This window comes from Episyrphus balteatus, chromosome 3 (assembly GCF_945859705.1).
Source record: "Episyrphus balteatus chromosome 3, idEpiBalt1.1, whole genome shotgun sequence".
NCBI classification, from domain to species: domain Eukaryota; kingdom Metazoa; phylum Arthropoda; class Insecta; order Diptera; family Syrphidae; genus Episyrphus; species Episyrphus balteatus.
In genome coordinates, this window is record NC_079136.1 from 128,528,790 (window position 1) to 128,554,104 (window position 25,315).

At 30.3% G+C, this 25,315-nt stretch overlaps 1 protein-coding gene across 3 annotated transcripts in view; it reads left to right on the forward strand.

Moving 5' to 3' along the window:
- Positions 1-25,315, forward strand: part of LOC129913728 (proton-coupled zinc antiporter SLC30A2) — an 86,316-nt gene that overhangs the window by 31,373 nt on the left and 29,628 nt on the right. For 2 of the 3 annotated variants that reach the window (XM_055992537.1, XM_055992540.1), the window contains 2 exons: positions 16,753-16,863; positions 24,816-24,936. In XM_055992537.1, the coding sequence (XP_055848512.1) occupies positions 16,753-16,863; positions 24,816-24,936 (232 nt within the window). Of the gene's footprint in view, positions 1-12,131; positions 12,467-16,752; positions 16,864-24,815; positions 24,937-25,315 lie in introns of those variants that run through there. The other variant, XM_055992538.1, reaches the window with a different exon arrangement.

Sequence of the window (25,315 nt, forward strand, 5' to 3'; positions counted from 1 at the left end):
ATTTTGGAACTTATATAAAATGGTGGTCAGGGTTATAAGGAGCGAAAAAAGTTCTTCAAATTCCATTGTGTGGTTCTTCCGCAGAGAATGATGTATACGAGTACCTATATAAAAGGAGTATGCATATGTCAAAAATTATTTTGGTAATATGTAACGCAGGATTTTGAAGAGAGTCCGTTTGCATTGACCAGCACTTCAACTCCCAGATGAATCATCACTCCCATCTGACCATCGTAGTACTATAACGCCGCCAAACGATGGCGACGTCAGGCAACGCCTCGCGTTGCTCCAGCTGCCTGAATGCTGCACCAAGCGCACCACTTTGACAGGAATATCATAAAATATGAGGATTTTTCCGTAGATTTATGAGCCGAAGGACTTTCTCTCTATTCATCCATGGACCCGAACCAAACACAAGTTTCTGATACTTCCTACTACTCGTACTCTCCCGCATATACGAACGAATGAATTCAGATTAGTTGGCTTTTTTATGAGGATCTCGCCAGTTGAAGTCGAGATATGTGGTATGGTGTGGTGGCGCGGGTGATGACGACCGCACCAACAACTGACGGTGGTGGTCTGAGTGGGTTGAAGAGATTGGTAACTTAAAACCATATGTCCTTCGAATAGACGTGAGTGTAATGAAACTTTCACACACAGATAGATGGATGATATGGTGATGTCCAAGAGGGAATATGCGGAGGGGTGGATTGTGGATACCTTATACCAAGTTATGATATGATGGCGGGGGGGGATGCATGCGTTAGTGGCTGATAAAAGTGCTGTTGCAGCAGTAGCAGCAACAGCAGCGTTAGTCAATGCAGAAAAATGACGTTCAAGGATGAATGATTGTTATTAAGGGTAGAAAGGATGATCTTTGAGGTTTTTACTGTAACTATGTTCTGATGGTGGTATTTATACTGACGATGCGTTTTTTTTTTTTTTTTTTTTGTTCTGTGTTGTATTCTTTGCTTTCAAGGATTTTTTTATTTTTCATTTATTATCAATTCTGAGATTAATTTTTTTTTTTTCAATTTGGACAAGAAGTGAAAATGAAAATTTCCAAATGTGGACAAGGACATTTAGAGATTAAGAAAAAGTGGGTAGGTATAGATATCATATATTAGGATATGAATATGTAATTAAATTTAAGAACACAATCTTTTGTCCTTGAATTTTTATGAATTTTTGGGCTATAGAGCCCAGTATAAAATTCAAATGCATAATTGAAAACATGCAATTGTAAATTTAAGACGGTTAAACAAGCAAAAACACTGGGCAACAAGAGTTTTGTTTTATGAAGTTTGATGAAGTTTCCGAAGGTTTTTGGGGTCAAAGTCAGAAATTTTCTACAAACTCGCGTTTTTGAGATATTCCCGTTACAAAATCTCAATAATCGATTTTTATCTAAATTTTAAGTACACACTTGTATCTCCCAAACTAAAGGTGCTAGAAAAAATTGAGAAACAGTTCTGAAACTTAATAAAACATAAAAAAATGTGCAATTTTGTTGACCAGTATAATGGTTATAAATATTCTTGATACAGTACAGTAGTACTTCCGAAGACTCTGCTTCTTGTAGATAGCTTCTATAAGCTCATTTACCGAAGTTTGCTAAGATTTCTTGAAATATTTCTAAATATCCTTTACGATGTTGTTAACGAAGTTATAACTTATATAACAAAATTTCATTTAAAATTGTTGAATTCTTCTATAAAACTAACTTAGAAGCTGTTAAAAAATTATTCTTTCAAAAGTTCTAGCTTTATCTAACTTTTATTACGTGCTAAAGTTTTCGTACCGAAGTTTGACTTAGACTACTCTAAAAACTTCTAAAAAATGTTTAAGAAGCTATTAACGGCGTTAAAATTTGCATAGTAACATTGCTTTTGAGGAAAGCCTAGAAGCCCTTAAGCTTCGTTAACAATTTATTATAAGAATTCCTCTATAAAACTACTAAGAAGCAGTTAGATTTCTTGAAATGAATTAACGAGTAATAACTTTGAAGAAACTGTTAACGTCGTTTAAATGTTTATAGAAAATTGCTTCTGAGGAAGGTCTAACAGAAGACTTATAGCTTACTTCCTCTATAAAACTGCTAAAAAAACTGTTAAACAAGTCTTTAAAAACTTTGCTACTTCATCTTATTTCTATAAGTTCCTTAACCGAAGCTCGTTTAGATTTCATGAATAACACTTAAAAACTTTAAGGAAGCTGTTAACGAAACAAACTTAAAGTGATCTTCTCAAGAAAGCATTATAGAAGAATTATAGAAGCTATAACTTTTGCAATTAAAATTTTCTGTTGCTACCGAGGCTGTTGTATAAGTTGGGTGGTCAGTAAAATTAGGAGAGAAATTACGCAGCAAACAATTTTGTTTCTATAAGGCAGCTTTACAGAAGCTACAGCATCATCTGCCAATACTTTAAGAAATACATTTTGAAAATTGATTTTCTTTCTTCTATAAATCTTAATTTTTTCTGTGAAACAGGAAAAAAAATCTAAATTTTTCATTAACATCGATATTTATTTATAAAAAATATTTTACCGGGCACTTTTCCAACTTATCAAGCCCTTAAATGTCCATATTTTCTACCTTATATTCCAATTGGTAGCAAAGGTTATGATTCTTAAGGGTCATTTGGTGTAGTAATTTCTGTGGTCATATAGTTGTTCATAAGTGATACTAAAAACTCATGTGTCTATTTTTATTAAAAACTATAAAAAACCCAGATATGAAGAAATATATTGTGTCCTACCCCTGCCCGCATGCAGTGGTCATTCCATATAATAAAATCATAGATTTCAAAGTAATTTTATGGGCAGCCATTTCACCAGGTCATCCTTTTAGCTTCTCCCACAACTCCTGTTGCATCACATACATTTAGAAATCATATTGGGGACATCCGTCGTCGTCGTTGTCGAAGGACACCCTTGAAAATAGGAATTTCTAAATGTAGACATTAAAATAGTTTTGTCCCTCCATGCCAAGTTTTCCTCTCTGGATGTTTGAATCTATGTTTCAACTTTGAAAATGAATGACCATTTTAATTTATCCACCCCATTCTTTAGTCAAACATGGCGGCAGAGCGCACCCTTATATTGCAAACGGTTATCGACCGTCACATTATTTTATTGCCCTGGTCATTTTATACATGATGACAGCAGCTCCCGACGACGACATACAACGACTATAGGACGATATGGTGTGATGAAAAAATACTCAAACACAAAGAAGGATCTTCCATATCTCTCTACACAAAAAAGGACATCAATGACATCCCAACGAATGACATTCAATTTGCTTGTGCCAAGCACGTTAAATTTTTGTGGTAGATCCTTTGGATGGGAAATAGAAAATATCACTGTAAGTAAAAGGAGGAGGGGAATAGAGTGTATCTCCAAGCCTAGCATTGATTTGTGACATCCATTGATGGAACAAATTAAAAGAAGAGAGAGACACCGATATATTTAGAGGGAGAGAAGTCGAGAAGCAATGGTAATATTCTTAATCCCAGAATGGGCAGGATGCAGTGTATCCTCCTCGTTGGCATATCGTCGTCATTGCTTTCAGCAGCCGTTCTTCGAACTTCGAAGTTGATTGCATGAAATGCAACAGTAATATGTGCGGAATTAAAATTAAAGTGTTCGGTTATTTTTTTTTCATTCTGTTCTTTTTCTATTTTTGTTTGGTTCTTGTGTTTTTTTTTTTATTCTATTTTCACTTACAGTCATTCATCGTATATTTGTTCACATTCTTGAAGCTGATATCATGCTTTTTCCATTCACCCTCTGATATTGGCAATTGAGAAATTTAATTAAAAATGAAATCTACGATCTCTGAGGAAATAGTCTCAGTGAAGTAGGTACGTACTTTATATTGTTAGGGTGACCTGACCATCATCTATTCTTTTGTTTTGGTAATAATATTTTATTAATCGGTTTCTAAAATATTGATTTCTTAAAAACATTTTATTTTTTAGTATCTAATCAGGGTTGTCAAATACTTGTTTCGTTAAAAATAAGTTGCCACGTACAAATTTTGCTATTAAAAAAACAACAACTTTTCAATATTTTCAATATAAACTTATTATTCACTTTAACTTCTTGGATCATGAGCAGTGATTCATAATCAGTTTCAGAAAATGAGTTATTCATTTGTACATTTGAAGTATGTAACATTATTCTTCTATAAACAACCTAATTCTGCAGATTGTATGGACCACCATAGAGGAGGGCAATATGGACCATTAAAATCATTTGATATGGATACCGCATAAAATTATAATTATGAGAAAATAACAGAAATCCCCAATTTTAATGCGGTTTTCACTGTTTTTTTTTTTGCAATTTACTGAAAATTTTGAGGGCATTTGGGAAAAAAACTGACTTCCCAAACTGACTTACATAAATGTAGGCAGGTTCTGTCAAAAGTATTGGCATTTTTTGTTTGTGGGCTCGTGTTGTCATGGGCAAGAAAAAATGAACAATTTTTAAAAATTTATATCTGAGCAATAAAATTTTTTCTAAAAATTTATTTCTTCATTTCTTCGATTGTCCCAATAAATTGAAACTTCATAACTTCCACAATTTACAACTGATTTGGATAAATAAATGCTTATTTGATTAAATAAACCAATAAAACTGTTCATAAAAAAAAAGCGGACTAATTCGAATGGCAAATTTTAAAGCCCCAGTTAGACCCAAATAACACATATTATACCACTCCGATGGGTGGTAATGAAAAATATTGAGTATTTGTACGACGACAGCAGCTTCAGTAGACAGAGACTTTCTCCCTTTCATAACTTAACTTCGCAGTTGAAATTAAAAACACAAAAAATACGCATACGCCACAGTGACCCAAACAATCAATCTTTAGTTTACATTTATTTTTGAACTATGGATCTACTTTTTCTTTATTGAATATATTTTTTTTATGGAAATGAACGTTTAAATTTTGAAGGAATATGAATAAAAGCAAAGGAACGTCACGTTACAGATAGGCGAAGTCCATGAAATGAGAATATTTTCTTCTGTCATATTTTTTAGTTTTTGAATTTTTTGTGTATTTAAATTATTTTGGTATCGTGATAGTAGTATTTACAGAGTTGATGTGCATTAAATAAAAAAATAGTTTACAAATTTTCCATTTAGATGGCGCTATATTCAATTTATTTCAACTGTGTATTTATTATAACAAGCGGACAAACAAGGTGCTTTCAACGATATATCATTTCTCAAATTACAACAAGTTGTTCAGACGCTATGGTGGAACAGATGAACATTAATTCATAGCGCCCCGCAGTGTGGTGCCTTTGGTGCTTTTTGGTGTTAAAATTCATTTGCACGGCCAATTCTTGACGAAATGTCATGAAAATTGGTACACTGAAGGATATTTGTATGGATAACACGAAAAAACTGCCAACTTTATTTTTATTCAAAATGGCGGCTCCAAAATGGCGTCCGGCATAAGTGTATTAAGCTAGAAATTTGCCTTAATTCAGGTCAAAAAGGTTTTAGATCTTAAATAAAGAATTATTATTATTATTATTATATACATAGTACTTCGTACATGAATGTACGAACTACTGACACTTATCAGCGCGGCAACTGAGGCCATTTGGCTGAGACAACACCAGACAATGACAAAGAGAAGGACAGATAGACACAAAGAAAGAACATATAACATAGAACTACGTGGCACAGAGGAGGAGACATAGTTGAAAATTGTCTCATATTATCGCACAGGTGGCTTCAGTTAAGCTGGCGATTTCGAAAAAACTTCTGAGCCCACCGTTGGGCTCGAACCCACGATGTCTGGCTCTGAAGTCATCTACTTATTCCTCTGTGCCATGGCCACCTGCAAATAAAGAATTCATAGATTCATATTCCATGAAAAAAAAAATCAAAAATTTTGAAAAAAAAAGTCCAAAAAGTGCCAAATTAGTAAAACACACTTTTATACCTCTTATTTCTTTATTATTATTTATTTTATTTTTTTGATTAGCACCATTTTGACATCTGTTCTAATTATGTTTCCTTAAAAATGATTATTTTGGGGGTTATATGGTTGCCAACTATGTTTTTAAGTAAATATTAGAAAACATGACACAATGAAAAAAAATATAATATTCAATAAACCAAAATAAACTTTTCTAATAAAATTCTATTTTAAGGCTTATTGTGGCCGACGTTTTGGAGCCGCCATTTTTAATAAAAAGAAGTTGGCAGTTTTTTCGTATTCTCTTTACAAATATCCTTCAGTATAACTTTTTAGGCTTTCACGGTTTCTTACAGTGTAACAAATTTTGACGACAAGAAGCACCAAATGCACCACTGTGCGCCCTTCATTTCGGTTTGCTTTAATCACAAAGAACAAATCTTGTAAATATGTGAAAATGTAATCTTGTCATGTGGAACTTCCGTAGGTATACCATATTTTTTTCAGAATGGTCACCTCATTTATATCGTTCCAATTTGTAAGAGGCATCTGATAGGGAATTAAAGAAACAGAAGTGGTTCTTCCTATTACGATTTCCTTTTTGTTTTTTTTTTTGTTTTTCCTCAAATCAGATAACGGAAGTAGTTATGCCTTTTATCGATTGTTTCGAAATGTTTTGCGTTGTCATCAAGTGGATTTTGTAAAGATAATAGGACATCTTAAGATTGAAGAGTTAAAGATATCTTAGAATCAAAGAATTTGACACCAGGCTTTTATCATTTTCACTTGAGAGTATTAAATGTTAAAACTTAAATGGTCGTTTCTGTGATTATTAAATTCTTCATTTTAAAAATAAAAATTAACTGAAGACATGATTATTGAGTTCACTATGGCGTATGAGTGATATTTTTTTTTTTTTTTTATTTTAACTGCAAAGTTAAGCCTGACTAATAGACTTTATTAAGTGTCACAATGCCCGCACAATAAACCCCTTAGGCTTTAAATTAAAACATCATTTCAAAATATTCATTTCACAATTCAAGGCAAATGTCAACTTATACGTACAATGACATCCGTAAATCCCGCAACTTTCCATATACTCTCTCTATCATATTTTACAATCGCCAACCGGACACTAATTAAAACCAAACCTAAACAAAAGGATCTTTTGAAATGAAAATTAAAAAAAAAAAAAAAAAAAAAAAACTAATATGAAGCAGAATTTGCATTCCATATTATGACGCCACAAATGCAAACTCCCTTCTCCCTCTCTCTTTTTCTCTCTCTCTCTAGCTTAGATTTTATATCAACTTTGCATCAAAATAATGACCATCATTCTACAAATTCTAATCCATCATCGATTCTGTGGTTTCTATGAGAACGTCCTCCATATAATACGGATGAGCGAACACTAGCTGGACATGAACAGCGCGAGAGAGAGAGAGAGAGAGAGAAAGAGATAGATTCAAGCCGGGAAATCAATTCTTGATGCTTCATCAGCTGCATATGAATTTCAAAACGTTGCGTTGCTTTGCTTCAATTAGAATTTATGCATAAAATATGACTCCATGATGATGATGATGATGCTGATAGGGGGTTTAACTTTTTGCCACAAGAGCGATGAATATACAGTGTGTAGGGGTTATATGTATATTATTCGGGAAAAACCCTTTTAGACACTGTGTCTGTGTGTTTTTTGAGAAGCACCTCTCTGTTATAGCCGTGGCCCATCATGATGTTATTTCTATATCTCGGCGGCTAAAACCATCAGTTGTTGCCTAGAAAATTAGCTCATTTAATGCAAATTTCAGGAAAACAAATTGTGTTCAAATTGAGATTCAAACCATGATTCAAACAGATAAAGGGGGCAGAGCGCACACACAGTTTTCGATGAATCCAATCCAAAATCTAGAGTTCAGACATACACCAGTTGTTGGTTGTTGTTGTTGGGTGAATGGCGACGATGACGCTGATTCTGACTCTAGACGACGATGAAAGCTGCACTCTACAACCAACTCCCAGAATCGAGGTTGAATTTAATTAACATACGCAAATCCATTCGATTCATATTCCCGCAGTAAAAGCTAAAGGAAATTTATAATTAAACCAAATAGAATAGAGTAGGGTAGGGTGAAATGGGGTAATATGAAGGGTTGGTTTTGAACAGCAACTGGACTACATTTGTTATATTGAAGGGCCTTTTTCTCACTCACACACTCTCTTAAAGTTAGTGTTGTTGATGTGTGCTTGTGTGCTTAGCTATAGTTGCAGTTGCAGCTGTGCAACTGGCTCGAAAATCAGTGGGCGAGAGTTAGCAATTCATTAACTCGAAATGTTAATGAGTGAAGCTGCACCAGTAAATCGTTGAAATCATATGCTAGAATGGTTTTGATTTATGTGGAAAGAGAGAGATTTTAAATGTTCCGGATTGAAGTGCATTTTGCTGCTGCTGCTGCTGGAAGTAGTGTTCGTATATTTGGGGTTGTTGGGAGTTGATTTTATTTTTTTTTTAAATTTTTTTTTGGTATGCATAAAATCAACTTGCAAGAACACAGATTTATGTATGTTGTGATTTATATTCCTCATAAAATATGGAAAGTTGTTACAGTTGGTTCCATACCCAGGAGTGCATAAGTTGACTTCTCTTTCTCCTTTGGTTTTGAAGAAATTTTGTATTGTTCTGCTTGTGAAATCAAGAAATATTATGCTGATGGTAGTTAGAGGGACTTAAATCTTAAAGTTTGACCACATTGGATTCGTTTAAGAAAATTATAGCTTTAAAATGTCAAAAATTAAAGATTTTAGTTTATAGAAGAAGAAAGATCGATTTGAATAGTTTATTTTTTTTTAAATATTTGCAGATGTAACTGTAGTTTTGGTAAATTTTACTGTCTACTCAACCTATACAACAGCTTCGGCAAAAATTGAAATCTCTTTAGTTATTGCTTCTATAACTCTTCTATAAAGATTTGTTAAAAAGCTTCTTACTTTTACTTTGTTAATAGCTTCCTTAAGGTTGTTAAACAGTAATTTAAATGAATTTTGGTAAAAGAGCTTATAGAAGAATAGAAGTAAGATGAAGCAACATGTTTTGAAGGACTTCTTCAACAGATTCACTGGTCGGTAAAACAAAAAAAAAAAAAAGTCGGGAGCAAAAACTATGTAAGGTAAATTCAAAACTTTTTACAGATTTATTCCATCACGTCTAGTTTTTGAGCTCTTCGCATCAATATTTTCCCTATAAATCCTAGTATGCAGATGAAGTGAAACGAAATTTTCCATACAAAAATAGGATAACGAAATGTTGAACGAAAAATTTCGTTTACCATTTCGTTTTTCAGTAGCTTCAGGGAAAAATTGGAACGTTTTCACTAATTTGTCACTTACTTTTTATTGGTCTGTGCATTTTTCTTGACTTCAAGAGCAGTGTTGACGGTTTTTTCACTTTTAATTCATTTATTTCTTGTGTTAAAAATTATTTTCTGTTGCTTTTTCTTGATTTTAAATTAATTTGAATTTTTTTTTGTTTTGACTTTGACAGAATACTCGATGATATTTTTTTTTCGTTAGCATTTTCGTTGTCGACTTTGGAGACTTGAACATTTTTCGTACTAGGCTTAAAGCCTCAAAAACTAATTTGAATGAAATTCTTTTTGATGTTTGATCTAAAATATATATTTTTCAATGATATTTTGCTTTTTTTTTTGATCAAAAACAGAGTCAAAAAGTGGAAATTACTTCAAATCTGTTTTAAAAAAACCATTAGTTACGTTAACCACTAAGATTTTGAGATATCATAAATTTCTTTTTTAAATACCTTTTAGAAAAAAAAAAAACAATTTTGAAAAAAAAAATAAATATTTAAGACGACAAAAACGTGGCGTTCCAGTGTAATTTTGACTTCGAATTCGGAATCAGCACACAGAAATCATTAAAAGTATGGTTTGGTTCAAACTTTATTTTCGTTGCCGACCAATGTTATTAGCAGTTTTAAAGAGGAATAAAGCTACGAGGTCTTATTATAACTGTTGAAGAAGCTAAAACACTTCTGTAATACTTTCATCAGAAGAATTGTTTTTTTAAATAATTTATAACTTCCTAACAACATCTTTAAAGTTGTTTAAAAATTTTTCAAGAAGTCTAAGCAACTTCGGTAAGTGAGCTTATAGAAATTTGATGATGCAGGAACTTTTGAAAGACTTCTTTAGGAGCTTTTTAGCAGTTTTATAGATGAATATAGCTTTAAGGTATCATTATAATTGTTAGGGAATCAATAAATTATGCATGATAAAGAGTTTTTAAAAAAACCTTTATAACAATTATGATTTCCTTATAACATAAATTTATCTGTGCAAATAATACAACCTTAACGATAGGTAGAATGGCCCTAGTTAAAAAAAAAAAAAATAATATTTCCATGACTATCGGAAAAGTAAACAGAATACTAGGTGTTAAAAGTCTTATTTAATATCATAAACTACTTGTACTTAAAACGACACTCAAAATATCACTCATTTTTGTTGTTGTTGTTTTTTTTTTTTCTTATTTATTTTGTATTTTTATTAGGACAATTTCATAAACAAACATCATCAAACACGAAGTTGGTTCTTTTTTTTAATTACTTTTTGCACTCATTTCAAATACTAAGGAATAAACAAATTTGCACATTTCTTTGCAAAAAAAAAAACAAATAAAATACCTCACAACTCATTCAAATATTTCAATCTGAACTTGTTATAGGAACCAAAATGAAAAATTCTAAAGAAATCAATAACTATTCCACCACCCATCAACTTTTAGAACTCATTCATATGGAAATCTGGTAGTAAACTGACGTTTATATGTTAGAAATAAGTAGGCTAGTACGATTGAAGTCACCGAAATACACATATAGCACTCATCACCACAGTATTCACACACATTTATGACGATTCACGATTGTTAAACACTGCACTCATCCCCCAGTATCATCAACCCTAAATCGAAATACACCAACAATCATGATGAATTATTGTTTATCTTTCGTAGTTTGCATAAAAATATTTTTTATCTGAGTAAATGCTTTGTTATGACAGTAATAAAGGCGGAATCTCTCTCTATATTTGAACAAGTAAGATATATTTCTCCATATTTGTATCACAATCTTTAGGTAGGTTGATTTCAGTTCTTATGCAAATACATGTTGATTCTGAAGTGCTGAATCAATTACTGACCACGTTCAATGATATTGAGGATTTTTAATGTCCCTATTCGAAAATTTCCTAAATAGGAGTGTGATAAAGAGCCATTTTTAAAGAGCAGTGATAACAGTTAGTATCATACAAAAATAGCAGCTATTAATAGCTGCTATTTAATCACTCTTTAAATAGCAGTTAACTCCACAAGTTACTTTTTAAATTTCTGTCTGAAAATAAATAAAATGAAGGTGACCATTATTATTATTTGATACGAATTCTCATAAAAAAAACAGTGGAAAAAGAATAGGGAAGTAATAAAGAACAGAGAGAGCAGTTAACTTATAAAAACATCATTGTATAAGGAAAAATAAAGACAACAGCAAATTCGATTGAGTTGGATTTTTGTAATGCTGGGGACTGACCAGTGAGCAGCGATATTGAAGAGCAATCGCAGAGTGATTGAGAGCAGCTTTCGCAATAGCAGCCTCAGCTCTATCCCTAAACCCTTTTTAGTCAGTGTTACCATTAAACTATAAATTTTGTTCCCTTAAATCTGAGTAAACTCTTTAAAAACATGAAATTTGGGAGCTAAAATTTCAAGTGAAAGTCTTATGAAAATATCTCTGGAGCACGTGCCATTCAATTGCCTATCAATTTGATCTAAATGTTCTTACACAAGAAATTCTATATGAGTAATCTTTTTTGCATTCGGAACTACACTTAGCTTGATGAGATGATAATAATGATGATGAAGATGACGTTGGAGCTGTGTCTCCCCATTAATGTAACTATTTATCTATCTTCGTTTAATTGGTCTATGATTTGATTAAATTACCTGAGCGTAATTTTGCTCATATGTATGTTTAAAGGGGCTTAGAGGTGCTATGAATATTATTGTGAAGAATTTTATATTCAATCTCTCTGTTGTTTGTAATCGTAGGTACTTGTAAAGAGAATCTTTTGTTTTTTTTTTTTTTTTTTGTTTCGTAGATACTATTCAATTATTTGTGGGGCTTTGAACGTTTCGGTTTGTTTGGCAGAGCAGCATTGAAGCGTGTTTATAAGTTTTATAATTTATTTAATTTTATATTGTTTTTTGTTAAATAATTTTCGTGAATTTGAAAGAACCTTGCTAAACGTGCGGTTAATTGAATATAAAACAATCTTGTTTATTAGCTGTGGAAGATAATAATATTAATTCAAACTTAATAAATCTTCTTGTATACCTATCCAATTGAATTACATATATTGTAATTACAGACGTTATTGAGTGTTTAAATTGGTGGTTTGTTTATAATGGAAAACGGTGATGTGCAGATACGTATTGAAGTTTTAGGACGAGGAGGTAAATTCAATTTTATAATAATTGTGATTATCTACTTTATGTTTTAAAAAGATTGAATTTTGTGTTTAAAGTTAAAGTTCTTAGTGAATTGTTTTATTTAAAGGATTTTGTGAAGGGTGTTTTGAATAAAACTTGTTTCAATGGTTTTCTTTGGTTTACCATATAACTGAACGTTGTTAAAAGTCTTGAAGATCGAAGGAAAATTTTGATTTACATTTTTCTGTGGTTCACTGTGGTGTATGCGTAACAAATTTTCTATAGAAAAACTAAACCGCTTTTTTATAAAATTTCTGTCTTTAACCAATGAACTTTGTTTAAAGTCTTAAAGATTGAAGAACAAAATTTTTAACTTTATCTTTTTATCTTGTAATTGGAAGAAATAATCTGAGGGACAACAAATAAACATCGTTTATCTTTTTTTTTTTGTCAGTTATATAGTTATATTGTAACTTCAATTTTGTTGCGATTTAGAAAGACTTTTAAAGCATTTTTTTTGGGTTGGGGTCAAAATTCTGCCGGGGTCAAAATTCTTTTGTCAAAATTCTGCTTTCAAAATTCTGCTTTACAAAATTCTGCTTTCAAAATTCTGCTTTTCAAAATTCTGTTTTTCAAAATTCTGTTTTTCAAAATTCTTCTTTTCATAATTCTGCTTTTCAATTCTGCAAAAAAATAAAAAAGGGTTTGGAAAATGTTAAAAAGCGCGCGCTTTTATTCATTTTTGTTTTATAAATGAATAAATTTGAAAATATTAAGAAAAGGTTTTTAATATTAAACATTTCCGAAAATAACTAAAAATTTATTAATTTATCAAATAAAGATGAATATTCAAAAATTTGAATAAGAAAAGGAATATACAACATCGGTTCCAATTAGTATACATATTTTATTTGAAAGAAAGTCAGTATATGCATTTCAAAAAATATTTCCGACACTTAAATAAAAAAATTTAGGAAAGTACCAATGTTGAATTACATTAATGAGGTGTATTTTTCTTTAGCCAGCGCATATGCTATAAAAAAAAAAAACAGAATTAGCAGAATTTTTTTGTTCAAATAAATGCTGGCAGAATTTTGAAAAGCAGAATTTTAAAAAGCAGAATTTTGAAAAACATAATAGTAAAAAAGCAGAATTTTGAAAAACAGAATTTTCGCTGAAAAAGCAGAATTTTGAAAAGCAGAATTTTGACCCGATCCCATTTTTTGCTTCTTAAAAAGTGCTCAAAAAACATCAAATTTTGTGTGACTATTCATAATAAGATGAAACCCCATAGTAAACGGTCAAAATTTTCAGAACAAAAAGTTGAGTTTTTGAACTATTGGTACAGTGGTAGTGCACAAACAAATTATTTATTTTATTTTTTTGTATATTCTGCATTTTTCAACTTCTTTTATTATTTGAATTCATATTTTTAAAAAATCTAGCTTATTCCCAATTTACGCTTTTTGGAATCAAAATTTGTTTTTTTTTTAGATTTTTCTGAATATGAATATATTTTAAGCCTTTGTTATTTAAATTTTCAAATTTTCTATACTAATATTTTTGGAATTCAAACTTGCAGCTTTTAGTCAGTTTTCCTAGATTTTGATTATTTGAATTTAGGTCGTCAAATTTGTGAAATTCAGACAGTTTTATTTTTTTTTATTTCAATATTTTTCATATCAGTCCTTTCATCATTCTAGATCATGAATTTTAAAATTTTAATTCTTAGAATTTTACTTTTCTGATCATAAGTTTTTCGGGATCAAAACTTTTTAGGCATTGGTTTAAATAGAAATTTTCAGGAGTTTTTTATATTTGTTTTATTTTTAAATTGTCGAAATTAAGATTTTTAGCATTATTTTTTAGGTTCTGATTTGTCTAGATTTTGATAATTTGAATTTAGTTTTGTCAAAATTGTGTATTTTTAATATTTCGAGTTTGATGTTTTATTTAATTAAGGTATTTCAATTTTTAGGAATAAAGAATTTTCAGAATTTTGATTTTTTTAGATTTTTAGTTTGTACTAGAGGGATTATGCAATTCAAAGCATTTTCAGTTTTTATTTATAATTTTAAGCTTTCACAAATTCAATTTATGAAGTTTTGGTTCATTATGATTTTAGATTTTCTTAAGCCTAAAGCCTTTTCGAATTTTTTCAGATTTGTAAGAAATGTAATCTTTGTACGATTTTTAATTTTTGAGATTTTTACTACGATATCATAATGTTTTAAGGTTGATTTTTTTTGACGTTTGGCAAATTTTTAGCGTACATTTTTCTTAGATCTATCCCAAGAATATCAATATATTTTTAAAAGTAATTTAGAAAGCCATATGATTCAACAGTTCATTTTAAGATTTATCTTACAATTTTTTCTCACTCTCAAACATTTAAAATCAATAAATCATTATTGTATTGTCTTGCCACTAAAAATGACTTTATTGCCAAATAATTTTTCATTAAAATGCCAACTGTTATCCTTTTGTGTTTTACAAAATCATAATTTTCCAAATATAATATTTTGCCAAAATGATGTATTACCTTTTAATATGATTTCATCCGGAAAATTACCTTTTCATTCTATCTCTCTCTTTCCCTGTCTAAATCCAAAAATAACATTTGTTTATGATTTTTTGTTTAAACCAAAATAAACATAAATTTACTTTTGTTTCACCTCTATACACTTAGCCTCATAAATTATCCTAATCAAGGATTATTTTCACCGAATTTCCAAAAAAAAAAAAAAAAATACACCTAAACAAAACGATTTAGAATTTATTTTTGAAAACTTAATAATTCGTATCCAAAGGCAATAATCCTTTTACACACCATAAATTTAATGGTTTTGGTTTTTTTTTTTTTTTGGTTTAGGAATATATTTTTGTGTTGTATTATTTTTTTTGTTTTGTGTATATTTGAAAGGACTACAAAATATTTTAACTCCGAACAAAATGTTTTATACTTAATCCCCTTCCCATATATCTCTCTATACGTGTGCGATGTGTATTTTTTGTTGTTATTCTTGTTGATTTAAATTTTTGTCAAAAGAATAAATCAATCCAATCGGCTTTACGGATGTTTGATACGTTTACCAGGAATTAGCCTCAAAACCAATTGACTTTGTTTGTTTTTGTTATTTTTTTTTTTTTATTAAAATTAAAAAAAACTAAAAATAAAATGGAAAACAGCGAAACACATGCCAAAATTCATGAAATAAATTCCTTGGTCCTGGTGAATAAAAAAAACCGAAACACAAAATAAAAACAAAAAAAATAAAGTCTAAAGCCCCAAAATCCCAGAGACACATTTCTGGGGGCTGCGACTGCAATTTTAATCGTCGCACTCTATAAACCACCATCATACTTCCCCTGCTCATACCCCAGCTGAAATGTATGCTAGCGCACCTACATAATATTTCATTTGCTTTGCCATAGGATTATCCTTGTGTGTTATTGTCGCAGAATTCGACTGTTTTTTTCTTCATTTTTCGCCAGTGAGTGTGTGTTAAATACATGAAAAATACACCACCAGGATTCCGAGACTGCGAGCAGAATCTTTTGCTCATAATAAATGATGCAAAAATGCAGAAGAATAGCTATAGCCGAATTGTATGCGCATTGTATATTAATTGTTATCCCAAATTTATTATCCTTTTTTCTGTGTGTTGCAAATAAGATTCAGGAACCAGGACCATTCTGCATCGCCTTCGTCGTCGTCGTCGTCTTTGGGGTTCTACACACAATAATTACTGCAGGAGTTAATTTTGAACTCCAAAGTGGGTGTACAGACTTTTTTACTATTATTTTTTTTTTCTACTTTGTTTTTGTTAAATGAATAAACAACTGGAAGGATTAAGTAATTTTCCAAATTATCCTGCAGACATATGTTTTTTTTTTTTTGTTGAAGAAATAATTGTTATAGTTTTATGCCTCAGAAGAAGCAGTGAATGTAAAACTTTTTTAAATTCAATTTCCATATTAGTTTTAGTTTTCATCGTTTCTTACTTCCTCTAAAGAGAGAAAAAGAGAGATAGACAAAAATTAAAAAAAAAAAAATTTTTTCTTGAACTCCTGCCAGGATAATAATTTCGGCGAGAAGTTTATTTTGTTTATTTTTGGTTCTCTTTTTAAACAAAAATTATAAGTTTGATTAATTATTTTTTTTTTATTTCGTCCTTTTTTGCATGCTAAAGAAGGAAACTTCTTCTTTTAAAAAGAATCTACGTACACATACATTTTTTTTTATTTGATAATATTTTGTCATATTTATACTCATTTTCTTTTTGTTTTAATTTCATTTTTTTTTTTAGTACGAGGACATTGCCATCGTCAGAGAACGGAAGGCGTCGATGTGAAAGCACGAAAGAAACTCATTATAGCAAGTATTTTGTGTTTGTTCTTTATGGTGGCGGAAATTATTGGTAAGTTCTTTTTAGTGGAAGTTTGTTTTTTTTATTTTTAACTTTTTTTTTTTCATTTGAGAAATAGAAAAATTTTTATTTGTGCAATTATAAAGAGAATATGAAAAAGTATATAAATGCTTTTAAAGTGGAATATAATTAGGGACGGTTTTTTTGTTTTAAACAGAAATACTGATACAGTCTGAAGAAATGACAGTTTATATTCTAACAAAATGATAAAGAATTTACTGAGTGAAAAATTTCTTTACTTTTGTAAAAAATTATGTGATTTTTAAATTTCACGATTTTATGATAACTGGAAGTGGTCCATAATTTTGATCAGTTATGGTTTTTTATAATTTTTAAAGCTCTTTATCTCAGGAACTACTCATGATAATAAGCTAAAATTCTGAAATGTTTGCTTTGAACTTATACTTGACAAATGTTTCGAGTGTGAAGTTACTGGCTTCTTCAATGTAGAAATTAGAGAGGGATCGGAAATGGTCTTAGTTGAAGCCTTTAAATATGGCAAATATGGGTCTAGTACCAAAATTGCTAGATAACTTGGTTGGATACTACCATGTCCCTTGATTTTGTTTGAGGTAAAATATTAATTTTTTGATATTTAATGACTTTTTGATTTTTTTTTTTAAAGGGTCATTTTTTATTATACACTCCTCGCCACTTGAATAGGACACCCTTTTTGTTTTTAATAAAGTGGATATAACTCCAGTCTCTTAATAGTTAGCTGTTCAATATTTTACTATTTTGTGTGTCCCCTTATGCACTCTCTCTGTGAGCAAGATCATTCATTTTCAATGCCCCGTTAGTTAAATTTTGCAATTTTTTGTGGAACAACTGTGAAAAAATTGCCCCTATTTTTGTTCACTTGAATAGGACACCCCCTTTTTAATTGGTTTTCGGGTGCAAATCAAAGAAGGTGGAAATGCAAAAATGTTTTACAATGTCTTTTAGTAATTTTTAGCTAATTTCAATTTAAATGGGTCGCGCGAAATTATTGGCAGAGGAAGAAATAGCGAAAATCTAGAGTGTCACCCGATTTTTCACCAAAAAGGTAAAAAAACACATCAAAGCCGAAAACTTTTTTCATTTTTTTTTACGAAACGAGTCCAACTGTCGAAAAAATATGAAAGGCTTAACAATGAGTGCCGTTACTGCAGCTGACAGAAGAGCGATTCAACGACTCGCATAAAATTTACATGACTTTGCCGCCGAAAAGAACGAAAAAGTGGTTAAAAAGCAAGTGCATCCGTAGTGAAGCGAGTGATTTCGAAGGCCAAAGACTTGAGGCGATTGCAGCTTAAGAAAAAACCATGGGTTAACACCTGCAGTAAAGAACAACGCCTTAGTTTCGGTCTGTTTTATGACATGAAGTAAAGCATGTTTTCTCCAATGAGAAAAAAAATTAATTTAGAGGGCCCCGTTGGCCTCAAGTATTATTTTTATGAAATAATGGATAGTCCTTCCTTCGCAAAATATGAAACAAAAAATTTAAAGCCAACTGGACCCCCAAATTAATTTTTTTTCTCATTGGAGAAAACATGCTTTACTTCATGTCATAAAACAGACCGAAACTAAGGCGTTGTTCTTTACTGCAGGTGTTAACCCATGGTTTTTTCTTAAGCTGCAATCGCCTCAAGTCTTTGGCCTTCGAAATCACTCGCTTCACTACGGATGCACTTGCTTTTTAACCACTTTTTCGTTCTTTTCGGCGGCAAAGTTATGTAAATTTTATGCGAGTCGTTGAATCGCTCTTCTGTCAGCTGCAGTAACGGCACTCATTGTTAAGCCTTTCATATTTTTTCGACAGTTGGACTCGTTTCGTAAAAAAAAATGAAAAAAGTTTTCGGCTTTGATGTGTTTTTTTACCTTTTTGGTGAAAAATCGGGTGACACTCTAGATTTTCGCTATTTCTTCCTCTGCCAATAATTTCGCGCGACCCATTTAAATTGAAATTAGCTAAAAATTACTAAAAGACATTGTAAAACATTTTTGCATTTCCACCTTCTTTGATTTGCACCCGAAAACCAATTAAAAAGGGGGTGTCCTATTCAAGTGAACAAAAATAGGGGCAATTTTTTCACAGTTGTTCCACAAAAAATTGCAAAATTTAACTAACGGGGCATTGAAAATGAATGATCTTGCTCACAGAGAGAGTGCATAAGGGGACACACAAAATAGTAAAATATTGAACAGCTAACTATTAAGAGACTGGAGTTATATCCACTTTATTAAAAACAAAAAGGGTGTCCTATTCAAGTGGCGAGGAGTGTATATATATTATATTTTTTAACTTTAAAACTTTTTTACCAAAGTTTTTTTTTTATTAAAAATTTGGGGCATTTTTTTAACAAAAAAAAAATTGAAAAATATACAAAAAATTTAAGGTTCCAATTTTTTTAATGTTAAATAATTCTTTTTTTTTGAAAACTCGATTTTGTTTGTATAAGATTAAACATTTTTTTAATACAAATGTGAAAAAAGCTTTAGAAGTCCACGTTAACATTCTGTACTTTCTTTCACAAATATTTTATCTTAAAATAGGTATTAAAAAAATTGTAAAATTTCAAAATTTCTTAGATTGTTTAGTTTTTTTTTCGAATAACCTCAAATTTTTGCTTAACCGTTTTTAAAGTTTTTCTATTTCCTTTTCCTGGAGATCTCGAAGTTCAGCAAGAAAGGAATTTTGTCCCCAGGACCAAAAGACTGACTACGTCAATGGTCAAATCATCGAAAAAATTATTATTTCTTTTTGCATGTTATTGTTCCTTCGTGTCGGTGACAAACAAATAAAAAATAAGCGTTTCCCCCTCTCAGAGAGCGACAAAGTGCTTAAAACTTAGTTTTTGGAATTAATTTTTTTGGACCAAAAATAACGTACATGTCATATACAAATTTCGGAAAAGTTAATTTTCTCAAAAACGGTTCCAACAATTTTGTAAAAAAAATCAAATGTTAGTTTTCGGCAAGATTTATTTCAAATCTGGTTTTCTACCAAACTACTAATTCAATATCAACGAAATTTAACAATTTTTTTTTTTTTGAAAATTCCAATTTTCGACAACGGGTTAGTGAATTTTTTTTGGAATTTTGGTTTTAGATTGTACTTTTTTTCCAAAAATGTATTTATAAAAAATTAGTATTTTTTTTTTTTAAACGGCTTTGAACGATTTTGGATTTTTTTTCTAAAAATTTCATACTTGTTTGGAGGGCAATTTGATTTCAGATGTTGTTTTATTGCTTTGAAAAACGAATTTTATTTTTATATACCTACATTTCACAAATTTCTAGATAAAAAGTCTTAAAATTAAAAAAAAAAACATGAACTCTAAGAGCGAGTTGGTGCGACCCAGTCGAGATTTTTTATTTTCTTGTAAAAAGAATGGGAAACATTGTTATGACCGAAATATTTCAAAATTTGTGTTCTCCTTCCCGTAAAAGATGTCCTCTTTTTGAAATTGAGTTTTTCTTTTAGACATAAGATATCATTTCTTCATCAATTATAAATTTTGTGTTAATGTTAGCATCAAACCATGCCAGCATGTGGCTGAACATCTTGCCTTAAGGCGATTATAAAATTAGCCAAATAAAATAAAATGCTCAAGAAAATATTTTTATCGAGGAACAAATTCCGAAAATAGTTTAAAAAAAAGGAATACCAAAATCACATTTTAAATCCATCTCTGGTCAGCCATCTGAAAGTTTTTTTTGGTGTTGAAATATTCTTCAACTTTTTTCCAGTTTCGTACTTCTTTTGGCACAAGCCGCGTTCAAGCGTATTTATTATTTGCATTTTGTCTGATTGTAACCGCTGATGCTGTGAATTGCAGTCTTGCATTCTTGCATATTGCTTTCTATTGTTGATTCTCATGTCTGTCTAGTTCTGATGTCTGACAGAGTTTTTCATCGCCAACCGCCGCCATTTTCTTCAAATATACTTTTGGCACTTAAAGAATTATACAGCAGAAAAACTTTCTATCTTTTGCTCGTTGCGGTCTTTTGTGCAAAGATAAAATTCAAACAAAAAAGTAAAAAAATATACTGATAAGAAGATATATTTAGGAATGGCAATGGCATTGGCAGCAACCAAAAGAACGCAAGTGATGATGATACAGGGATACACCAAAAATGGTTATGGTTATTCAGCAGCAGGAAGTTTGCTTTTTGTTGAAATGAAGTGAAAAATACGAAAAGTTTGCATCTGGTGCATAATTCTTCTTTAGGTATTTTTGCTTTCAAAGTTGTCTTTTTTCTTTAAATAGATGTTGGTCTTTTTTGAAAAACCTTAGCGGAAGTAAGTTTCTAATTTTATGAAATTCTATAAGAATATTTCTGTCTTTCTTTTTGTATCTTTGTATTTTTGTTAAAAGTCTGCTGAACTTGACTAAATATGCGTTAGAGACGTTTCTATTTATAATTTCTTTTTTGTTTTTTTTTTTAGCAGTTATCATCTAAAAAGTTTTAAATACTTGGTTTAGAAATTTTATTTGATCGAATAAAAAAAAAAAAACAAAAATTAGAATTAGAACTTTTTAGCTTATGGAACTTGAGGTAAAAGCAGTTTAGAATATTGAGGCTTGTGATGAAAAAATAATAAAATAATAATTTAACTAAAAAAAAAATTACAAGTGTTAAAACTTGTTTTTAACAGGATAACTAGACAACTGCGTTACCTAACTAAAAAAAATTTCTGTTTGTTTTAAACTCCCTAATTAAGCAATTTTAAACTAAACAACGTAAGTCTACCATAAAATTAAATCATAGATAAATTAATTTTAATCACTGCGTTACCAAAAAACTAACTAACAAACTTCAACTTTTCGAAAAACGAAGGATAAAAATATTTGGTTCATATTAGCTCCAATATAATAATGATGAATCGGGTAGTATGAAGCTATGATATTTTTAAGTAATAATACTAAAAAAAAAACTGGTAACGCATTGACTGATATTTTTAGTAATACTCCAAAATTAGCTAAATAAATTCATTTAATTTTTATGAAAGTTGAAAACTTAAAAATAAACCTTAAACGACTAATTTTTTACTGTAACGCAGTTGGAAATATCCAACTATATCGTAAATATGATCATACAATTGAAAAACAAACAGCAAAAAATACTGTAACTGACAAACTCTACATAAAAAAACAATAAAACAAATTTCGTCTTTACTAATCTCATAGATGTGGTTACTCAGAATGGTCACGCAGTAAAAACTCGCATTTCTTTAAGTGACTTTGAACCTATTAAGTTATCTTTCAATATTATTTAAATAATAGTTACAACAAGTCGTATTAAATGAGGTACGTTAAATTAATCTACATAGTAACTATACATTTATTTTCACATGGTAACGCAGATTAGCTAAGATTTTAATCCACAATTTAAAATTATTTTTTTAATTATTAATATATTATGTGAAAGAAGTTTTTTCTACGTTATATTTCTTTCATTTGATACCAATGGCTGCCAAACGTTCAATATGCACATCCTCCTTTGTTTGAATTGTTCGCAAATCATGGTAAAATTGTGGTCTATGTTGGTAACGCAGTTGTTTTTATACAAAATATTGTTCTCCAAAAGCATAATTCTCATGATATCCTTTAATCTTGGTAACGCAGTTGTTTTCTTGCAATAGATATATTGCTGTAAAAAAGCACCCAGTCTCATGTATAAATATAATTTTAGACTGCGTTACCAAGATATAAAAAGATATCATTGTAAATTATATAAAATAACTGCGTTACCAATATAGACCAGAATGTTACCGTGATTTACGAAAATTGTGATCTATTTTGAATAAAAAACAACTGCGTTACCAACATAGACCGAATCACTTTAATTACGGTTTTTCAAACAAAATAAAAACTGCCTACAGTTTGATGGTGTTATCAAAAATTTTCATCACTTAATGATAACAAAAATAAAAAAAAAAAAATTACCAAAGTCACGAATTTCTCAAAACTTTAGATCTTCGTTAGAAGTTACAGAATAATCAATTAGTAAGTCTTTTAGAATTTATCAATTGATTTATCGACGAATTTATGATTCTTTCAATCAAAATGTCACTCAAAACCCGCACTACTTTCCCTTATATGTACATTGCACTCTACACATTCTATAAACTACTTATTAACAAAATCATCAATATAATTTGAATTCGACGACTACGACTCTCCATCTGTTTGAGGGCAATAAGAGTAATAAATTTTCATGAATTAAACATTGCACTCGAACTCTCGTATTCCTATGCAATGTCTCAACTTATTGCAAAATACAATCATCTCTAGTCTATAGAGAGGCGCATAGTAAACCTACTCGTCATGGGTGTCATTCGGAAGTGTTACTTACATCGAGTTTGTGAAAATGTTTGTTAATTCAATTTAATTAGTAACAGTTGACACTTTCTGTATAGATAATTTGTAGGTTTACAATTTACATCACCTGTGTGCTTGGAGAGGAGAGGTTGTTGTGGAAGCTGCTTATAATGTTTTGATAACACTGACGAGGTAAGGTATGAAGAGGAACGTTACCTATTGCCTCGTAAATTGATTCACGTTTGAAAGAGAGAGAGAAAGCTAAGAGAGAGAGAGAGAAAATTGTTTGCTAAATCACTTAAGCTGTTATTGTTTGAAATGATGCTCGTTATTTGCATTGATTGTTAGAGATTGTTGTTGATTTGCATAATTTATTGTCACTTTACGCACATGAATGTCAAATATTAACATAAACGTCATTATTGACTGATATTTTTTTTTTGTATTTTATTAAAGATGAAGTTATTATTATACAAGCTGCTTATTATGTGATTAAGAATAAAGGATTTATTTATAAACTGTGAGGTTTTGATAAAAAAATGAAGGTAGGTCTTGAAGATTTAAAGACATTAAAATGCAGACTATGTTATTTGAAGAGGATTTGTAAATCCGGTAGATAGTGAAAATGTTTCAATGAAAATCAAATTTATCACCTGTGCATTAAGGAACGTGACACTTTATAACAAGAGCGATGACTCTTGAAGAGTGATTTTCTTATATTTGTATAAATTTTGTATATATGTTCCCTCACAACTACTAAACTACTTGACACAATTTAACAAATGAGGTATCGTTAGAAGCTTCTTACTTGGTATACGAGTATAGGTTATAATGAATTTCTCTAATATGTCGCCATCTAGTAGCAAAAGTTATAAACAATTTTTGTTTATTTTTAATGTATGTGATTCTTAAAATACTTTATCTAATATTATTTAAATACAAAAATAAGTTCAAAAAATCAAAATTCGGATAACTCATGATCTTTGTCTCTAAAAGGCGCAGTATTAAAAAAAGTTTCATAGCTTATAACCAGCACTCAAGCAAGATGCTTTAAACGATACTTCATTTGTTGAAGTATGATTAGTAGTTTAGGAATTATGATGGAACATACATGCTCACATACACAAAAACCGATCAAATACTTAAATTTATGTCCAAACTAATGATGTACTTGAAGATCATTTACACAAAAGTTTTCAAAAGCCATGTAATAGCTGCCGTACTTATATTTTCTAAACCTTAACACACAGAATCCTCCAATATTCCACACCACGAAAATACAATTTGTCTTCTCTTTCCCATGTACGAGTTATGTGTTATGTATAAGAATTCAACGTAGGTAATACCTAACAAATAACCCATCAAAAATCGAAGAAAGAAAGCATAAACATCCTTGATTCCTTGTTAAGGAATATAAGGATATACACTCTCACTCGAGTGAATTGTGATATTTTTTTCAATTGCACACTCGAATACCTTTTGCCAAGAAAGAAAATAAGATTACCTACTTCTGATTTCAGTAATTTTTTTTTTCTTCTATTTTGAATGACTTTGGACAAAAATTCTATGAAATTCCTTCAAGCATGTCCTTATTTTTCATATTATGTATGTGTTTTTTTTTGTATTTTTTTGCAGGTGGCTACTTATCGAACAGTTTGGCAATAGCAACAGATGCAGCACATTTACTAACAGATTTTGCCAGTTTTATGATATCATTGTTTGCCATATGGATTGCAGGACGACCATCTACTCAAAGGTAAGTGCATAATATTCCAAACACAACACACACAATATTATCCTTGTTAGGGTAGGTATCTTTAGACTTGTATATGAAAAGGAGGACAAACAAAAATAAACAACAAAATCGAAAGAAAATCAAAGATTCTACACATGTCGTCCTTGCTCCTTATATGTCCTTATGGAAGAGGAGTTGGGAGGTATCTATCTGAAGGATCATTATAAATGTGTCCTGTGCCCAACAATAATAATTCCTTGTCATTTGATATTTTATTTATTTTTTTTTTTATTCTTCTTGCAATTCCTGTGCAATTGTATCTCAAGTGGTTTTCATCCTGGCAAGGATTCTTCTTGTTGTTGGAGGAAAATCAAGAAGATTTTATTGTAGACAGTTAACT